This window comes from Lepisma saccharinum, chromosome 10 (genome assembly GCF_977018435.1).
Source record: "Lepisma saccharinum chromosome 10, izLepSacc3.1, whole genome shotgun sequence".
Classification (NCBI taxonomy): domain Eukaryota; kingdom Metazoa; phylum Arthropoda; class Insecta; order Zygentoma; family Lepismatidae; genus Lepisma; species Lepisma saccharinum.
This window is the reverse complement of record NC_139238.1, coordinates 75821501-75842851: the sequence shown is the minus strand read 5'-3', so window position 1 is coordinate 75842851 and position 21351 is coordinate 75821501. Positions and strand designations below refer to the sequence as shown.

The 21351-nt window shown below is 35.6% G+C and overlaps 1 protein-coding gene across 2 annotated transcripts in view; it reads left to right on the top strand.

Moving 5' to 3' along the window:
- Cad96Cb (protocadherin Fat 4-like Cad96Ca) overlaps window positions 1-21351 on the top strand; it is a 244023-nt gene that overhangs the window by 201408 nt on the left and 21264 nt on the right. The window contains exons 11-15 of one of the 2 annotated variants that reach the window (XM_083130503.1): window positions 3378-3484; window positions 4339-4515; window positions 5858-5995; window positions 13380-13570; window positions 18785-18899. In XM_083130503.1, coding sequence (XP_082986629.1) covers window positions 3378-3484; window positions 4339-4515; window positions 5858-5995; window positions 13380-13570; window positions 18785-18899 — 728 coding nt within the window. Of the gene's footprint in view, window positions 1-3374; window positions 3485-4338; window positions 4516-5857; window positions 5996-13379; window positions 13571-18784; window positions 18900-21351 lie in introns of both variants that reach the window. The other variant, XM_083130502.1, reaches the window with a different exon arrangement.

The following is a 21351-nucleotide window of genomic DNA, read 5'->3' as shown; positions in this document are numbered from 1 at the left end:
AATTGATGAATGGACATTCACAAACAACCAAGCCCGACCGGGATTCGAACCCGGGACTGTTGGCGTCGCAGCGCGATGTGCTAACCACTCGGCCACAGGGTCGGGCGAGTGTCCATTTTGATATTGAGGATGTTTCTGCTGTTCCAACCCCTTTTAAGTTATAACTAGGCTCCTAAAATAGGCTCTAAAAATCATAAAATAGGTCCTAAAATCCTAAAATAGGTTCTAAAAATCCTAAAATAGGTTCTAAAAATATTAAATTAGCCTTTAAAATTCCTGAAGTAGGTTCCAAAAAACTCAAAATAGTTCAAAGATCCTGAAAAATACTAATTAGTTACAATTGTTGAAAAACAAAATTTCAAAGGAACCGTGATAAATTTTAATAAATATATGCAACCATCAAAAATATTAATTTTCCAACTAAATTTTCATTTCTATGCATCATTTTCAAAATGATCCACAAATTATTGTAATATGTACTAATACTTGTACTGTTAGCAAAAGTTACTAATCAATATGATAAATGAATTATGTATAATTTCCTGTACAATACATAACAATAGTTTCCACATTATCCCAGACAAAACCCCACCTTTTATCTGTGACGCTGTGACGATCATCTTATATGCTGAAAATGATCTTTAAACAGATGCAGTGGCGTCACGTACGGTTCGCATACGAGTGTTCACAATAATGGTTTTGTACTGAATGCAGATTTACTCCTCTCCCTTGTAACTTCATATTCAATAAAAAGTGAGAATAACAGTTCAATTATTTTCAACAATTTCCCCTCAAAATCATGCTATATTTCAAGTAATACAAGAAGGACCTAGGGGAAATTGTCCCTCTCCCCCTTAAAATCCACCAGGTTTAGCGAATTGTCGCTAAAGTTTGCAACTATGTAGCACAGACCTTTTCGAATCCCCCTAGACATGCCTTGTATAAGCTGCACTCTTGTGCCGAATGGAAGAAGTAACGTCGCTTGCATCAGTGTTCACACAGCGAAGTGAACATCTTCGGGGTATAGTGGCCAACAGCCCCTTAGCTGTCAGCTCTATGCAACATGCACAGCAATTGTGTTCAACGCTTTCCGTGGAACACTGTGGGAGTCAGTGTTACCAACTATCTAGAAAAGTTATCAGGCGTGAAAGAAGTCGTGTCAGAGTAAATTTTGTGTATATACTCATACGTCAAACATAGTATTTTTTTCGAATAAGAATATATGTGTGTGTGCATTAAATATGTACGTAATTTATGATACATGAGTGTTCACGTGCTCATGCGAACATTATCAGGCGACGTGCCTGAACTGATGCTTAGTCAATGATGCAAATTTGAATGCTTGAAAGCACCAAATGTAAGCGGATCAGAAGTTTGTACTTTAGACTGTGCAGGCAAAAGTGGCACCAGACATTTTGCTTTGTTCAGAGCTTCGAAAAACATTATTGGATTTAGAGGGAGGGAAATCTGCAGAGAGTATGTTTCAAACAAGTTGGTCATTGAATTTTCTTATTACCAAACAGAACAAATACCTCTGTGTGATGCAAAAATAATATAAAAACTTAAAAAGCATAAAAACCTAAAAAAAATAGTTTGATTTAGGCACAAAAACCTAAAATAGGTTCTAACAAGCAAAATAAGTTATTTTAGGCACTATGAAACTTGATCAGTTGTTGCGATTTTTAATGAAACACTGACAACGTGTTATTTCTTATTTTCCTGCAAAGGAAAGAAATAGGTTAAAAACCTTAAATCAGAGGTCTAGTTATAATATCTCCTTCCCACCTCTCTTTTTTTGCATATTTGTGAAGCATGGACTTAGAAAATGGGCTTAGAAGTGCACAAATGTCACATACATAAGAAAAGGACACCACAGAAGGCCTTGTTGTTGTATGCCCATTTGCACTAACTTTTCAGGAGAGCTGACTGAAGTCTGTTGTCTGTGTATTTTGAATACACTACAAGATTTGTACCAACATTTTATTAACACATTCGGGTCTGGCCTCATAATACAGCATTTTTACCTCTGGACTGCAGTTTTTAGTTGTTTTTAAAAAAAATATAGAAAAAATATTTTTAATTTGTTTTTATTTACCACACATTTCTTAAATCTACAAAACTTCCTCTTTTCAATGAACAAAAATTTGTTAAATTTTCTTTTCATTTTCAGACATTTTTGAATATTTTTTTCAGCAATGTTTTGTGAAAATAAAAAAAGTACAACATTGTAACAAATGTTAATATAGAGATATTTTAAGTTCGTAATCTGGAAATTTCAATAATTAACTAAATAAACTATCAATACATCTTTTGAATCTTATATAAGAATGCTTCTTATGTGCATATAACAAAAAATAATTACAAATTACAAGTAATTATCTTTTGTATGAAAAAGTGGCTGCAGGACAGGACCAGACGATGTATCAGTTGGTTCTGCGTCATCTGTAAAAATTAAACAAATAAATAAATAAACTAAATAAATAAAATAAATTTTCATTTGACATACACTATACAAAATAATAAATGGAAAAACTAAAAATACATCAGTGCATGTAGGAGAATCAAGCAAGAGGCAAGATGAATAGACCCAAAAAAATTACCTCTTCTCACTTCATTCATAAAATACTAGAGTTTGCAACACTGTTTATATTGTCGACAATAATTATTACGAATATAACCTACCTTCCAAATCTTCAAATTCATCTGCATCATCAAAATCATCGCTAACTTCAAACTCTGAGGCGGAATCCTCATGCAAAATTTCCGCTATGCAGTCTGGATCTAACGACGCCATTCTAAACAATGCAACTGCACATCAACCCACAACCCAACAACAAACAGTCGCAGGTGTGAGATAAAAATAGATCATGAGTCACCTAGAGGTCGGAATTTCAACAGAGGGGCTTGAATGAACACGCACATGAGACGAAGTATGAACATAGTCCGTAGTTCAATCGGCAAAGTGATTGCATACCGCAGGATGGGCTATGCCCGTCGTTCGTCCACATTGACTTTAAGTGCACTGCGGGTTATGCCCGTTGTGAGACCCCAATGTGTTAATACTGATAATTCACACCACTTGGCATACATATTCGTTGCTTTGGAACATAACAGGATAACGTGGGGAGGCATGGCAAAACAGCATTCAGCTGGCGATATTTTCAAAATATGTTGAATGTTAGTTACTGATACTATGAGTCAGCATATTCATAAGAATTACTGCCACTCTTGACACATACTGCTTGATTTATAATGATTATTGTCCTTCCATTTTTGAAACTTTCATTTTCTCATCTTCTATTTTGTGGTTATATCTGCAATATAAGCATATGATGCTGCATGACATGTAATGTTATGACTTTTTTCTATCTCAGCAGGTTCCGATTACAGGTTTTTTGACATTGATAGAAGCACAGGACATGTTACTATCAAGAAAACCATTCCTGATGAAGAACTCTTGCAACCAGCGACATTAGTGGTCAGGGTATGTAATTTAATTTAATTTCCAATGGAATTTCCATGAAAAAAACAAAATTATAAGTTGAAATGCTTTTCTAACATACAGAAATGAATTTTTGGATCATATTTGTAACTAAAATTTCAAAATTTAACAAGATAAATGGATCTGTGTCCTTTGATGATTTAAATGTATTAGCTACTCATTTTTGTTAAAAACAATAAAAAGACACACAAACAGCACGATAAACACTTTAGGAGTTCTTCCAAGCTTTCGATTCCATCTCGGAATCTTCATCGGGGCTGGTCAAGAGGCGGCTGATGGGACGCGGTTGATGATCCACTGACGATCTTCAACCTCGAATATACAACGGCATCCCTTCTGTCACCTCTCGATCGGCCCTGATGATGGTTCCGAGATGGAATCGAAAGCTTGAAAGCACTCATAAGTGTTTTATATCGTGCTGTTTGTGTTTTTTTATTGTTTTTAACAAATATCTTGCCGGCATGTGACATAAGAAGTTTTCTACTGTCAAACTACTATTCCTTGTTGAAAACTAATGAAATATCCATGTTTTCCAAAACTGTATGTCGTTTTAAAATTTAAACTGAACTAAAATTAAGCTCATCCCTTTGAGGACCAAGGTATATCCAGCTGCTTTTTGTTAAGTGATGCATGATCAGTGCATGTTTTCTCATCACTATTATCCATTTACCAGTGGGATATTCTGAAAATTTCACCTGCTATACCTCCATTATTCTTATTGATTATTTCTAGAAGCAGCAATAACTCACTGAATAATGCATTAATTTTATGGAAATGTATACCCATGATGTTTTTGCATGGGAAATAGCTTATTGTCTCAAATTTGTTTATTCCAGGCCACTCAGTACGATAATCCTGACAGGTACGCTCTGGCCACCCTGTCTGTGAGTCGTGCAGGGACTTACACACAAGACTTACAGTTCCTACAGAGAAGCTACTTGGCATCGGTTCTGGAGAACGTGCACCTCAACAGTGTTCTCTTGACTGTTGTGACGAATAAGCCACGTGATAAGGTAAGGCAGATTGATATATAAAGTGCATGCAGTTTTCTTGGTTTATGAGTTTGCCTACTTATACTTGGAGAGTAGGATGACAAATTTAGTGGATTTTGTTGTCTAAGCTACATGATGTATTGGTAATTTGTATTAGAAGTGTATTTACCATATTAACTTACGGTATGTAAAAAATAACCAACTCTTTAGTTTGTGTTTAGTGTTAGTTTCAGATATTTTGTCAATGGGAGGTGATCAGTTCCCTTGCCACGTTAATTCTACTATACATGTATTGTTTTGTTAGTAACTAATATCATCACTATATCTGTTTTTTATAAAATTATTCATATTTGAAGACTAAAATTGGTAAACGCTGTAAGTGCCACAATAATTCAAACACCATTTTCCACATTAAACTGTGAAATGTGCCATGCTTTATAATGTGGTAAGGGTGAAATGTGGCTGGTAGCCCTCTAAGTAGTTCAAAGGGCGTGTAAAGAGGTCACTAGTGTGAACGTTCTTATGGGCTGATGTGCTGATTTCCCAACACTTTCACTTTTGGCACTTACAATGTTTACCACTTTTAATCCTCAATCATGCTTAGTGTTGTCAGCATATTAAAAAAAATAATTTAAAGCATCTTTGGTAGCTCATCTCATTGAGGGATTGACTAACAAATGTGCCAATGAAGGTTCTGTGTTCAAGCTCTGACATACACTTGGGTGAAATTCATAATAAACACTAAAACTCATGTAAAATGCTACATTTGTGTTATTCCACCAATTAGTGTGAATGAAAAATATGCCTAGCATATCATTTTATCCATTTATAAGTAAATTCAGGCAACAGTTAACATTTTCTAATGTTATTCTAAATGCAAAACATGAAGTCTGTACATGGAGGCCGTACAACAATTATGTATGCTTTCAGTTACAATATCTCGGATAACAAAAACATGCAAGAGCCAATGAACAACAGTCTACAATGTTATTTTTCTTTGTGTACAACATTTATTTTCCGTACATATTAATTTCTAGTTTTAAATTATACAAAGAACCTTGACACCCGACCATCAACAGAAACTGAAGGTAGTGTTACCTCTTGAGAACTTGGAAGCCTATCTGGATGTTAATTGGTCAATACCTAAGAGAATCTATTTGTACCTATTTTGGTTTATAAGATTAGATATGCGTATAACATAGAGAGAGAGAATAGGTATATGCTTCTAATGTGCCAATCTCACATTCACAAATTAGATTATCATCAAATTGTGAAAGTATTGCTTGGAGGAAAAGAACTTCACACTGTGCCTTGTTCATTCTGTTCAGTTGAGAGTGTCACAAGACAATTTTCTGTTTTACAGAGAGTTCGCTTCTACCTGGATGACACCAGAGGCAGATTCAGCATTACTTCAGGTGGGGATATCTTGTTGCGGAAACTCCTGGACTTTGAGACTGAACAGCTCTTCTCTTTCCTTGTGCATGTCACAGATGGTCGTCTGGTAAGTGTTTTGAGAATCTGTCCGTGTGACACAATACTGGCACATGAATTCTGTGAATGTGAAATTGTGGTAAGGGCTTGCAAGAAGGTATTTTCTTACAATTTTTAAACAGGATGTTTCAAGGATTATCAGTCAGTAGGCCGACTTGGTATAGATACCTTTTAAGGTATTTAAATGCAAATTTAATGACATTGATTGTCTACAGCATTTATGTTTGGGATAGAAGGGGGGGGGGGGTGGAGTGGGCAACAGGGAATTATTTATTTTTACCAAAATAAAGCTTCAGTTTGTGTTCCTTCAAAGATCTGTACAACTCATACTTGTAATTATCAGTCCTTTATAATAATTAACACTAATTACTGTGACAAACAGAAATTATATATTATATATATATGAAATACGAGGGGAGTTCAAAAAGTTTCTATATTCACCTAGTTCAAAATGTCGGAGAAAGTTCAAACTGGACAGAAAGATTATGTCTTTTCTACGTAGTCCCACACAATGTTACACATTTTCCCCACCATTGCAAATACTTGTGAATACTATTTTTGTAAAACGCTGGAGATTGGGCATTTAGCCATGCCTCTGTCGCAGATATGACATCATTGTCATCTTGAAAATGCTTGCCCCACTAAAACTTCTCCATATTAGTAAAGAGGAAGATATCCGAAGGTGCAATATTAAGGAAATATGGAGGATGAGGTAAAATATCATAGCCACACTCACATGCTTTGACGAGAGCACGATGGGATGCATGGGCAGGTGCATTGTCATGCAGAATGAGCACACCTTTGGACAGCAATCCTCGCCTGCAAATTTTAATTTTCTCACGCAATTTGGCCAGAAGGTCTGCGTAATAGTCCCCAGTAACTGTGTGGCCTCTCGGAAGGTAATCCATGAGGATAACACCACGTTCATCCCAAAAAATGAATAACATCACCTTCTTGGCAGACACTTTGACCTCTGCCTTTTTAGGAGGGGGGAATCACAATGCTTCCAATGTTTTGAACTTTCTTTGCTTTCAGGATCAAAGTGATTAACCCACGTCTCATCCATTGTCACAAGTTGGGAGAAAAACAAATCGGTGGCCTGATGAGTGAGGTCCGACAATTGTCTTGAGCACTGCACTCTTTGTTGCCTCTGAAAAGCTGTTAGCAGATGCGGTATCCACCGTGCAGACACCTTTGATATATGCAGGTGATCATGTATGATCATTTCCACAGATCCTACACTTAGATGAACCTCCTGGCACATTTCTTTGATGGATAGCCGGGGATCTTCATTGATGATTGTTTCAAATTTTTGGATAATCTCATCATTCACTGCTGTTGATGGTCTGCCATATTTTTCTTCATCCTTGATGCTCGTACGACCACATTTGAAATGTCTATACCACTCAGCAACAACACTATAGGATGGCCACTCTTCACCACATACAGCAAACATTTCCTCATGGATTTGTTTGGGATCTTTGCCTTGCAGAAAGAGGAATCAGATCACGTCTCTGTATTCCAATTTGTCCATTGTTGCACCTTCATTTATTGAAACTCCTGGCAAGGAAACAGTAATTATTCAGCTGCAGTCATATTTGGCACATAACATACACAAGGTTCTACTACCTATTGAAGTTTGTGTTCCTACTTGAATTATTTCTATACTGATATGGAAACTTTTTGAACCCCCCCTCGTATATCATTTTAGGCTGATATTCTTCTGGAGTGCAATAGTTCCTCTTACCCATCCCCCTGGTTTTAAGGGCCTTTATGTACAATTCTGGGATGTGTTAAAGGAGTACTTTTTTTAAAAAAAAAAAATCACATTGCCAATCTTCTCCACAATAATATTGAAGAAAACTTAACCCTTATCCGGGCAACCAGTGTCTATCAGACACTGTTGATTATATTTTTTGACTTTGTTTATTTCTCTCTTTTTTTCATTTCACAATATTTAACTTTGTTTGATAAAGTAGGTCAGGCGTAAAAAAAATATTTTCCATTTTACTTACGTAAACGGGCAAGCAGTGTCTGTCGGACACAGTGTACAAACAGAAGTTGTAATATTACTTGAATATGTATTAACAAATGTTTAATCAAAAATAAAGTATTTAATAAGACATCATATAAAAATATTATTAGCGATAAAATAGAAAAAATGAAAAATATATGAGCAAATAAAACAATTTCCTCACACTACTTCCGGCCTAACATGTTTCATATACTATGCTGAAAAAATTACAACATGCAATTACGATGATGATGATGATGAATACAAGAATTATGGATATAACAATTATGATTAGGTTAAATATCATGTTACTCGCATGTTTCCACATTGAAGAAACATAAAAATCTTGCATTAGAAGGGGAAGATCCATTTAAGACAATGCAGTGTCCGACAGACACTGCTTGCCCGGACACGGTTACAAAAATAGCTTGCCCGGATAAGGGTTAAAGAGAATTGTGCTTTAAAAATTCTTCAGTACAATTCATAGTCAGAAATAAACCCATTCTGCTATAAATATGAAAGTAGGTACATGTTATTCCATTCCTTTAGATATTATCTAAGTTTGTTAAATCAGGAAACAGTTCAAAAATACAACATATACAGTGAACTCTGCCAGTATATCTGTGTTGATATGACTGCTCATAGAAACTCACTGCATCTGCAAATCTCATCAGCTATGATCATCTAACTAACTAACTAACTAACTCCCTAGCCTTCTTAAACCCGAAGGTTCATGGCTGCAGCAACACAGGCCTTCCATCTTTCCCTATCTTGAGCAAGTTCTATATAATCTTTTCCATCCCTACCGATTTCCCTTAGGTCCATCTCAACGTTGTCCCTCCATCTTCGTCTTGGCCTTCCTACAGGTCTCTTACCATCAGGTTTCCCAACAAGAATACTGTAAACTCCTCTTTCCTCTCCCATTCGTGCCACATGGCCTGCCCACCTAAGTCTTCTTGATTTAATTATTCTAATAATATCTGGACATGAATACAAATTATGTAGTTCTAAATTATGTAACCTTCTCCACTCACCTGTCTCCTCATCCCTTTTAGGTCCAAAGATTTTCCTAAGGATCTTATTTTCAAATACTCTCAATTTACGTTCCTCTTTCAATGTAAGGGACCAAGTTTCACACCCATATAATACTACAGGCAAAATTACTGTTTTGTATATTTTAACTTTTAGTTTCTTAGATATTAAACGAGAAGACAAAAGTTTATGAAGAGAGAAGTAACATGCATTTCCTGAATTAAGCCTACTTTTTATTTCCTCTTTAATATAATTTTCATTTGTTAATATTACTCCTAAGTATTTGAATTTGGAAACTGGTTCAAACGAGTTGTTATCAATAATTAGATTTTGATTATTACCTAAATTTGGTTTCGGCCTGTAAGCATATATTTAGTTTTCTCTTTGTTAACTTCCAAACCTATCTCTTTAGCAGTTTTGAAAAATATTTTAGCATTATTCTTAATTGTATTCACATCATCCCCCAGTAAGTCTACATCATCTGCATATGCTAACAACTGAGTCACACCATTTAATTTTAGTCCTTCTTTAGTTTCTTTTACCTTCCTAACAGCATATTCTAAGGCAAAATTAAAGAGCAATGGAGACAATGCATCTCCTTGTTTTAACCCATCATGAATTGTAAATTTGTCAGACATATTAATACCCACACGAATTTTACTTTCTGTTTCACTGGTGCATACTTTTATCATACTAACAAGCTTCTTAGGTATTCCAAACTCTACTAATATATTATATAATTTATCTCTTTTGACCGAATCATATGCTTTTTTGAAATCAATGAATAGCTGATGGACATTTTGATTATATTCCCACTTTTTTTCAAGTTCTGTCTGATGTGAAAAATTTGATCTGCAGTTGATCTGTTACGTTTAAATCCACATTGATAATCACCTATAATTTCATTAGCATATGGGGTTAGTCTTGTTAAAAGAATGTTAGATATGATCATCTCCAGCCATTTATTCTAACTCTAAATAAGTTTATTTTCTCGGAAGCAATTAGGTATGCGGTTCTAAGCTCAGTAGCTTCTTCACTCTTTGTTTGTATATAGATGACCATAGGCTCTGCCTGGAATTTGCAATCTTTATCTGTGAGATACAGAGCGACCAATTTCATTCATGCTAGTGGCAGCACAACATGCTTGCAGAATGGACCATTTGTATCCAGAAAAGAAGCTGTACTCTACATTTCCATGTTCTGCAACAGTGTAGCTCACAGATACAGCACGGCCACTTGTGTAACTTTTAGAGCTGCGACTGACGAAGGGCTAATCTTGTTTGGTTTGAAAGATCATATTTTGTTTCGAAAATATCGTGGACTCGATTTTATGTCTTTTCACATGATTTTGTCTAATATATTTATAACGTAGGAGAAATATACAATCTGGGAATATTTTATAATATTTTGCCTCCTTGGGACTGGAAAGTAAAATATATATATAAAGTAGAAACCAAAGAACATAAAATGGGGGTTCTACCATATTCTTTTGGGCTTAATCACATTGTCAAAAGTGAAAATTAAATCATAAAAGCACATCACATTGTGAAATATATAAAGTAGAAAGAAAATTATAAGAGAAGTTAACAAATTGTTGGAGGTACTAATGCCCAATGTCAGCTTATCATAAGTTTATCCTGCCTTGTAATCAAGGTGTCCCAGGTTCAATACCTGGTCAAGGCACATAGTGGTTCCGATCCCACTTTAAACTGTAGATCCGGTCCCAATTAGCCTTTCTGTGCATAAAGTGGACTTAAACAAAAAAAACTCATAAGTTCAGTGAGAAAGTTTTTTAAAAGGGTGGTTCAGTTGCTGATAAATCAATTTGATAAGAACAATGGAGCGAACATACTATGCTCTGTCCCAGGAATGTTTGGAGTGAGCAAATGAAAACAAGCCTCGTTGCAAGTGGTGACTTGAGAGAGCTCGACCAATAAACTTGTGGGAAGGAAAGTGAGTGTAGCTACCTGCCGCTTGCAGCAGCAAGCGCTGCTTTGATCCACAGATTCCACATACAGTACAGGGTGCGAAATCATTTAAGACTGGTGGTCCCCCACAAACATACATATAAATTATACAATATACATATTTATAATGTTATTAAAAGTAAAAATAAATTACTAAATTAAAAATATATTATTATTATTAATTACACACACAAAAGGATGGTCACTTTTATATATATCAGATATTATAAAGTGGCAAACTACTTCCTTTACTAACTGGTTAAATATGTTAATAAATTATGAAATAGTTGAAGTGGTTTTATTATGTATAAGTTTTTATTTAGTTTTTGCTTTATGTTAATATAAATCAATTAGATTTTATACTTATTATTGTCTTGCATTCTTGTTTTACTGTGCGTATTGATGTAGATTTGTTAATGATCTCTTGCGAGAGAGAAAAAGCATTGAACACTCACAACTACACTAATTTGTGTATGTTCTTGATATTATTCTTAGTACAGTATATTTGAAATTAAAAGTAATTGCTTGTCTTTTGTTTGTTGTAACAAAACTCTCCCCCGGTAATTTTTGGTGGGGGAGGATTTTTGAGGCCTAAATTGTTGGTGGGGGGAAATCCCCTCATCCCCCCAGGATTTCGCACCCTGCATACAGAGTATCTGTAGACCAGTTCAAAGGGAGGGTTCTTATTCCATAAACCCCCTTCAGTGCACCCACACAGTGGCGTACGCAAGGGGGGTGTTACGGGGGTTTAAACCCCCCCCTTGAGCTTGTGAAATATGAAAAATGCTGTGGAAAAAGAATGAAATGGCCAATTTTTCACAGTCAAGGATCTGGGACAATAATATTCCTATTACTACTTCTTCTTCTTCTACTACTACTACTACTAATAATAATAATACTAATAATAATTTGAATTATTATTTCCATGCAGCATGGAGAAAAGCACAGCATTCCAAACACACGTGTCTTTCAAAGTGATGCCTTGAAAATAAACACGAGTTTATGAGGTTAGGTTAGGGTAACTATGATTTAAAAGAGAAAAAAAAGTTGTTTTGTATCTCAGTTGCAACAATGTTCAATACACTGCCGTACACAGGATTTTTTTTTCGGGAGGGGCTGGAATAGTAAATGTGGATAGCACATGGCTTCGTTTTGGAGGGCAGGATGCAGAATAAAATATTCCATATTTTTGTAGCTTTTCAGTCTATTAAAATTGTATTCAAAGACAAAAATGGTCATCGGGATTCACTTTAAAAGAGGTTTCGCATTTACACATTTTGATTTTTTAAAGTTCTTAACGGATTATTATTTGAAAATTCTGATTTTCTCAAAATTTCGGTAGGAGCTGGAACACCATTGGCCACCCCTCTACGTATGCCAGTGTTCAACGAACATGTATTTATTTTTGTGTGTGAACAATGAGAATTAACTAAATACAGTTGTTGGTACGTTGTAAGAGGCTAATGTATAGACAAAGGCTAGGCGGACAAGAATACAGTCACCAATTTGCCTTCCCATTGTATTGTTTACCGCAGCACATTTGAATGTCTCTCTTTAAAATGTGTCACCTTGTTGACTAGACAATCATTCAAACGACAATAAGCTTAACTATTGTAAAATGTTTTATTGGTAAGAACAGGGAGACAATCCAGATGTGAATTATTGGGGACATTTATGCGGGGAAGAAGCCGGAAAAATTCCAACCAATTTCGGGAATCGAATCTGGATCTCCCGCGTGATTGTCACTTTATCAGACGCTCTACCGACCAGATCACCGCAGCTCCTTCGATGAGTTCCATACTTTGATTATTTCAATTTATTTTAATATATTTTCTTGTATTTATGGATCTTCTTCACCCTTGAAATGCCTCACCTCGTTGACCAGACAATTATTTCGTAACAAAGAAACAAAAAAAGTGCTCCCAGGATTTGATAAAAATTAAATGACTAGAAAGTAATTTCGTTTTAATGTTTTCATATATACTATATTTATGTAGATCTCTACTACTTAAAAGTAGTAGTAGTGGTATTAGTAGTATTATTAGTATTAATTTAGCTAATTAATTAATTATAAGTATTATTAATTAATTGTGATTATTATTATTACTTAATTAAAGTATAATAAAACAATGGTAATGTGAATTTGGAAAAAAGTTTTAGAAATAACACCCCCCTTGATGAAATCCTGTGTACGCTACTGCACCCACATACCTTATTACTGTATAGTAAAAAGTTCTTGACACTTACTTGATACTTTGATGTGTTTACTGTGTTTGTTCTGGATAGAAAGCCATTTTATGTGCCATCATGAATAAAAGTACTGTTGATCATAAGCATTGAGAGCACTTTGTCTTGAATTACATGTATTTCTTTCTTTTCAGAACGACTCTGCTCGTGTGAATATTTCTGTGCTGAATGTCAACGACTGGGATCCACGATTCAGGTATCCCCAGTACGAGTTCTTCGTGTCCGATCTCAGCGTGAGTGCCGGGGATGTTGTGGGAAAGGTGGAGGCAGCCGATGGCGACAGAGGCGATCAGATCGGTCTGGAACTCAGAGGCCCATTCTCGAAGTTAGTATGATATGTTCTTAACTATCTCCCACTAAGTTAATTAAAGATAAATTGCTAATTTTAGTCAATTCAGAAGAAAGCGATGACCCTTCTTTATTATTTTAATTGAAAATTTATTGTAAGTTTTGAAGGGGTGTGGTTACTTCTGCCCTATCTTAATTTGCCCATGGGTATCGTTCCTCCGTGGTGGAGTGGTTGGAACAGCATGATACAATGCAAGGGGTCTCAGGTTTTAATCTCAGTCTGGGCATGGCTGTTATTTGTGAGTGTCCATTCATCAATTTCATCATATCATCACTCACCCTTATTGTCGCAGTTGGCCAAAAGTGGCAGAATAGCAATGTTAAATATCAATATTCATCAACAGAAGAAATATAGAAATATCATTATAAACCTGAAGAGATAAGTTTGTTTTATTCATATTTTGTATTGTAAATATTCTGTTGAAACAAAAAAAACGTGACCATACATTGCAATGTGAGATGCTTGATTTTTTGCAAATTTTGCCAAATCACATTGTGAAAAGTGAAAAGGAAAAATAAAGTTATAAAGCAAAGAAAATATATTGTTAAAATAGGTCACTGCAAATCTACTTCTACCCATTGTAGTTGTGCTGGCCCCCGTTGGCGGAGTGGTTAGCACATCGCGTTATGATGCCAGGGGTCCTGGGTTCGAATCCTGGCCTGGGCATGGATGTTTGAGAGTTTCCATTCATCAATTTCAGCATATCATCACTCATCCCTATCTTCGCAAATTAGCCATAAGTGGCACAAGAAGCGAAGTAAAATATAGCATATCAATCAATCAAACCATTGTAGTTGCTTTGGCAAAGTGAGCCAATGAAAAATGAGTAGAGGCACATATTTTTGGTAAATAAAAAAGCAAAATTTCGGTATAAAAACTGGGTCAATTTCGGGTTCAAAAGCGGTAAATAAAATAAAATATCGGTGTTATAGCAGTGAAAAATTGGATCAAAAGTGGTATATAAAAAGACATTTTGGTTTTAAAATTGTGAATAAAATCCTAAATTTGATTTAAAAACTACACTTATTCCACAGAATTAACATTTCACTTCTAATAGCCCATTTATGTAGTTATCCGAGTATTAAGTTTATTTCTGTGTAAAGGAGTCAATTTTTGTTTCTCCAACATTAACAGCAGAATTAATCAATTTTCCGGGAATTGCATAACTCTCAGGATAATTCAGACCTCAGAAGGTGTCGCGTTTGGGAATAAACCCTAAATTTCGTGTTTAAGAGTTAATTTCACTTTTTGCAGTTCATTTCGCATTATTTCGTAACAAAACATGGTCACAAAATGCATCTCACACCTTTCAAAAACATGAAAAATTAACACTACAATGTGTTTTTTCAAATTTCGTTTTTTCGTCAAAAACGAAATATGCATGCCCCTAAAAATGAGAGACACTGTTGCCTTATGCAGCAGTTTGAGCAAAGCTGGTAGATATTCAATTGTAGTTCTATAAATTGACATTTGTATTTCTTTATTCTTCCAATGAAGGTTGAAATAAATGTTTAAGAGTTTCGTGAAACTTGAAAATAGGGAAGTGATTGTTATACTGTATAAATTAGAAATTACCTACTAGGAATTTATCATAACAGAATGTAATCATTCTTAGCTTTGGTGTAAGTTTTCCCAAGTTCGTTTCTCAATTGACCAGTGTGGATTCAGGTATAGCAAGTCAGATGACAGTGACGACGGGACTTAAAAGTTTAGTTACCCCATGCTCATCAAAATATGACATTTTTGAAGGGCCCCACACATTCACAATCTGTCATTTGTGGAGGTGGTGTAGTCAGCATCACAGTCTGTCAACCTGTACCCACCAGGACTGCTAGCAGGCACCCATTTATTAGAGGCTAGGTGAACCCCAAAGCTGATTTATGCAAGGTGAAGGTCGGAAATATCACCTTTAGATCACTCGCTCTGGGAATTAAACCTGTGTCTTCCATGTGACAGTCTGAATACTTTACCAAGTAGACCAGTGTGGCTCTCCAAAGGGACGTAATGTGCTGATAATGCTACTCTGGTCTCAAAAGCCAGAAAAACAGAGGAGTCCCTAAGACTGACTCTGCTAGGCATTGGGAATAAAACAGGGTGTCCCAATATTTTTTGACCTTGATCCTACAATCCTATATTATCATCTTTAATATGTCATCCTTAATATTGGCTGTATAATAATATAGTGAAAATGTAACTTACGTTACTGGTAAGGTCAACATAATGAAGCCAAATAACTGGAATTATTGTATAAAATACATGGATTCACATATGTTGACACATGTCTATATAAATTAGATTTCCTCCCAACAAATATGTGCTGTGTTTTATAGTATGAAGTGTACAGAACCGACATGAAGATAAAAGATTTGCTCTCATAAACTAATTATATTTAGTGTCGTATCGTGGTAGCTCTGAAAATTAATGCATAATAATAACAACAACATATTATACAATAATAATAATATGCATCAAAATAGTAAGCATGGACAATAGTTTTTATCACTTGGAACAAACAATGTTTATGTTATTATATAAAACCTTGCATTTTTCTGCTTCTTTTTACACTAATTTCCTTTATAGAACAGCTGTTTCTTTATACTAACTTTAATAGTCTTTATTAGACATAAACTAGGTAATGAATATATGATCTGATATCTTACTAAAACTACTACTACTCTAATGATAGTAATAGTAGTAATACTATTAAGAGATATCTTCTTAATAATATAAATCAAAGAAGGTAAAAGGAAAGGAAACAACTTCCGGTTCTGCCTCTTTTAGCAAAAATTTTGAATTTTTCTACTGTCCGGTGAGTGTCTCCTTTTACCTTCTTTGATTTTTACTTAGCTCTTTTGCCCCTCCTTGCTTTTATCCATTCTTAATTAATTAATTATATATATATATATATATATATATATATATATATATATATATATATATATAATGATCATATTATATTTATCAAAATAAAATCCAAGTGTGTGACAGTCATAAAGACTTAGGAATATTAATAGACTCCTGTCTTATATTTGATGAGCACATTTCAGAAATTTGGAAAAGAGGTAAGAAGATGCTTGGCTACATATTTTTCTCATGGAAAGTATTTAAAAAAGAAGATACCTTAATATACCTGTATAAAATGATAGTTCGTCCTATTCTTGAATGTGCTAAGGAATTATGGTTTCTGACAGCCACCAGTCACCTTCAAAAAGTTGAATCAGTTCAAAAACTTTTTATCAGGTTATTATGCACAAAGTTTTAAAAAATTACTATGACCAACATTACTTGGAATGGTTAAAACAGTTGAATATGTTTACCTTCGAAGAAAGAAGAAAAATGAAAATTATAAATATTGTACAGAATATCTTAACTTTCCAACTTGACAGTGAATATTTTTTGAATAATATATCTTATAAAATTCCAAGATATTGCCATAGCTATATCTCAATTTTTACATCTCTAAATAAGGCCAGAGGTTTAGTAGTTGATCTTTTTGAAACCTACAATTTGAATTTATGATGTTTTATGATGATGTATAAGATTTTAAGATCCACTGCATTATTTTATAATTATATACAGTAGAGCGTCGATTATCCGAAGTAATTGGGGGACATGGGTGTTCGGAAAACTGGTTTGTTCGGATAATCGAACTGTACATGTTTATTTGCCAAAAAGAAGTACTGTACAGTAAATTTATTCATAAAAACAGGCATCTCTTTAAGTATTACAACGTAACGTACAAAGGCAACTTTAGTAGTAATATATAGTATGTGGTACAGTTTATTAAACAAAAATATGTACATATTACATACGCATTTTGCATGAACAATACACACAGTACACAAAATTAACGTTTAAAAAAATCCTTTATTTTGGTCAGCAGCACCTTATTAAGGCCCCATTAGAAGCAATGTTCCGCCAGCGGTGGCTCAGTGCAGCAACTACTGTGGGAAACTTGGTTTGGGAGTGAGGGGGATGATGGACGGTAGGGTGGGAGAGTAACAGGTGCGAGCGAGTACACAGTTCGGTTAAGCGGTCGTTCGGTTGACCGACGTTCGGATAATCGACGCTCTACTGTACCAGGTGTGCTGGTTAATAATTCTTAATTTTGTCGCTGGATGGGTCCGGAAGCAAGGGTTGGTGCACAGTCTCAACTATTACGTCAGTGTGTTGCCAGGACAGTACCTGTCAAAATGCTGTGGATGTGCAACCGAGTGCGAGTGATCGTGATATTGGGTTTGTGTGGTAAACATGTAGACCTTCAAACCAAGTAAGGAGCATGTGTGGCACGTCCTGCTTTTCTTGTTCAATCAAAAGAAAAACGCGAGTGAAAGCCATCGTATCCTTGTGGAAACGTACAGGGAAAATGTCCTAATGCAAGATGCGTGTGTGTGTGTTGGTTTCGACGATTCAAAAGTAGTAATTTCGACTTGAAAGACAAAGATCGCCTGGGCCAAACGAAAAAATCCCAAGATGCCGAATTGCAAGCACTGTTGGACGAAGACAATACGTAAACGCAACAACAACTGACAGAGAAGTTAAATGTTGGTCGCCAAACCATATCTGATTGTCTTCATGCCATGGGAAAGATCCAGATTGGGCGACAAGACACGGAAAAGTGATTTTGCAGCACGACAACGCCTCATCACACACATTGAAAGGTGTCAGAGACACCATTTCTGCACTTGGCTGGGAATTCTTGCTCCACCCACCATACACACCAGACTTAGCCCCTTCGGACTACCATTTGTTTTCATCGATGTCTCCCTCACTTTTCCAGCAACACTTCAACAATTACGAAGATGTCGAACAATGGCTTGCTGACTGGATCACCTCAAAATGGGTAGGGCATCCACAATTTGACGGACAGATGGGCAAAATGTATAGCTAGCGATGGCGCATACTTTGAATAAAGCATTTGTTACCTTTTTCCTCAGATACACTTGTTTTCTTTCGGATCAATTAAGAATTATTAACTGGCACACCTGGTATTCAATTCTGTAATTTTGTATAACCAATTTTGAATAGTGATGTACCTGGTTGTTAAATCGTGCTCATCACTTAAATAAATAAAATATTATCACACATGGGACACTGTTAACATGCAAGGAAACAACTCAAAATGTATTTCTAGATACATGCATGCCTAACACTATAAACATGTTTGGTAAATCCTTATTTAAATTGCAGGGTATTTGGTGTCAGGGAAAATGGTGAAATCTTTATAAAGGACTTAAGCCTCCTCAACAGCAGTACGGCTCACATGGTAGCTGTGGCAAGGGATAGTGGAGTTCCACCAAGACAGGTGAGTGGTTGTTTAGAAAAGATGTAGTCCTCAAATAAGAATTGCACTTTTTAATACATATATTTCATAATATTTGTGTCTCCCTCATGCACTTGTACTTATCATATTTCCAATTCATTATTTGAAACTTGAGTTCTGAATTCCTCGGCTATGTAAGAAACTGGAATTAGGTGTAACTGGGAATCCAGTTGGAAGTCCTGAGCTGTAACTTATTAGAACTACAGGATGCCCCATAAGTCATGATGGGGTTTGAACAAATTATAACTTTTTTTGTTCGTGAAGCATTTTTAGTTACAATAAAGTTCAAGACTGGGAAATTTGTATACATTATGTATGGAAAATTACATCCTTTAAATGATGCCCATTGTTGGTCTTGCAAAGACGTGCTCTTTCTACTGCATGTTTCATGACGGCTATTAGTGTTGCTGGCTATAGTTCTCTAAATTCTGTACAAATATTCTCCTTGAGTTGGTGGATGGTCTGAGGCTTGTTATTTGAAAGAGAGGATGTGTGTTAACAAGCGACGAATTCTTGATTCCGTAGGAGCTTCTCTTACCTCAAAATGTTGATGTTATGCATGTTACGTCTGAATAATTGAATGCTGGTTTTCCAAATAAAAGTCCACAATTTTGATTTGCTGTGCAGTTGTGAAGTTTTCATGATAAATTTCCTTACTGTGGCCTATGATTTCTGAAAGAAAAAGCTGAAAAAAACAATTTATAAACAAGAAAGTTATTAGCTATTCAAAACCAGTAATGACTTATGGGCCACCCTGTATAATAATTTTATACAGCTATGATTTTACATTGAAATACATGGACGTCCGCAGGATTTTTTCCAGGGAGGGGCAAGGAAGGTATTTTTTTCCAGGGGGGGCAAACGAAGGCAAATTTTCCCAAAAAATAGTGTTGTTCCCTAAAAAACATTGCTTTAATTTGAATTTATGGTGTTAATGCAATAATTAACACATATTATTGTGGCTAAAATGAAATTATATGTGTGAAATACATATTTTTTGGTTGATTTTCATTTTCCAGGGGTGGGCCATGGCCCCCCCTTACCCCTCCTTCCGGACGCCCATGTTGAAATACCTACATACATAGAATAGAATAGTAACTTCAATGTTAGTCACAATGTATGAAACTAAATAAATATACAGGGTGTCATTTTAATGGCGCCCACGGACCACGGAATCGTATAGAGGACATCAAAACAAACAACTTTTCTCAGTAACATTTTCCTTGTTGGCTCATCGTTTCGCCGCTACAGTCGTTCAAAAAAGCCCGTTTTGCTGCCTGAATGCTGGCAACCACACACAACATTTGATTGCATTTGTGACGTCATATCCCGTCGTGAAGCGATGCGTTCCAGGGTTGCCAGGAAAACACATATTCTGTGAAAAATGACATAGATACAATCAGACACATTATGTACCGTAAAATATAATGAGAAAACACGTTCTGTAACCTAACAGGAAGTAAACAAACGATACGAAAAATGGTAGAAAGAAAATAGAATTCAAATGGAAGTCATATCGAATTTTGTCTCAGCTTACATTTGCAAATCTAGTTACAAAGTTAGCATCTACAATTTAGTCCATCCACTTCGTCCTTCTGATACTAGTTGTCTGTGACACACTGAACAGATGACAAAATAGAAATGAAAGAACTCAAAATTCCAAAAGTAAGTAACACATAATATATTGTTTATTCAGGGCATTATGAGGTAAGTGACAAAAATGGTTGAAAATACTGTAATATAAGTGGTAGTAATACAAGCTCTCCGCCGACTGTGTTTATCTATGCACCGGATTCAAATGTAATAGTTTGCAACTGTTAACAGGGCATTCATTATATTCACTTCTGATTCATCATTAGATTGTTACTGTGGTTGTACGTGTTTTAGCCGTAATGTAACAACGTGAACCTCGGATACTTCCGTTGTATGCACAAAAGTACCACAAGGCATCTGGACACCTGTAGATATCAACCTTGCAACAAGATATGCAAATATTTGACATGTAGCTGGGCGTAAACAGCCACATGTAAGCTGTAAGTCCAATAAAATTTATTGTTGTTGATATTTCACATGTAGGCTGAGACAAAATCCGATACTGACACTTCATTTTGAATACGTTTTTTACCATTTCTCATATCGTTGGTTCACTTGCCCCTTCCCCTGAGATGACTGCTGATCTTCAAGCTGATAGGCTACGATGTTCGGTCTAGTGGACGAGTTTCTCGCTTCGTTTTACAGCTAATAATGTGGTTGATAGTTTGTCATTTTTCACAAAATTTGTGTGTTCCTTGCAACTCTGCCGTGCGCTGTTTCGCCACAGGAAATGACGTCACAAATACGATCAAATGTTGTGTTGGGTTGCCAGCATCCAGGCGGCAAAACGGTCCTTTTTGAACGGCTGTAGTGTCGAAACGACGCACCAACGAGAAAAGTG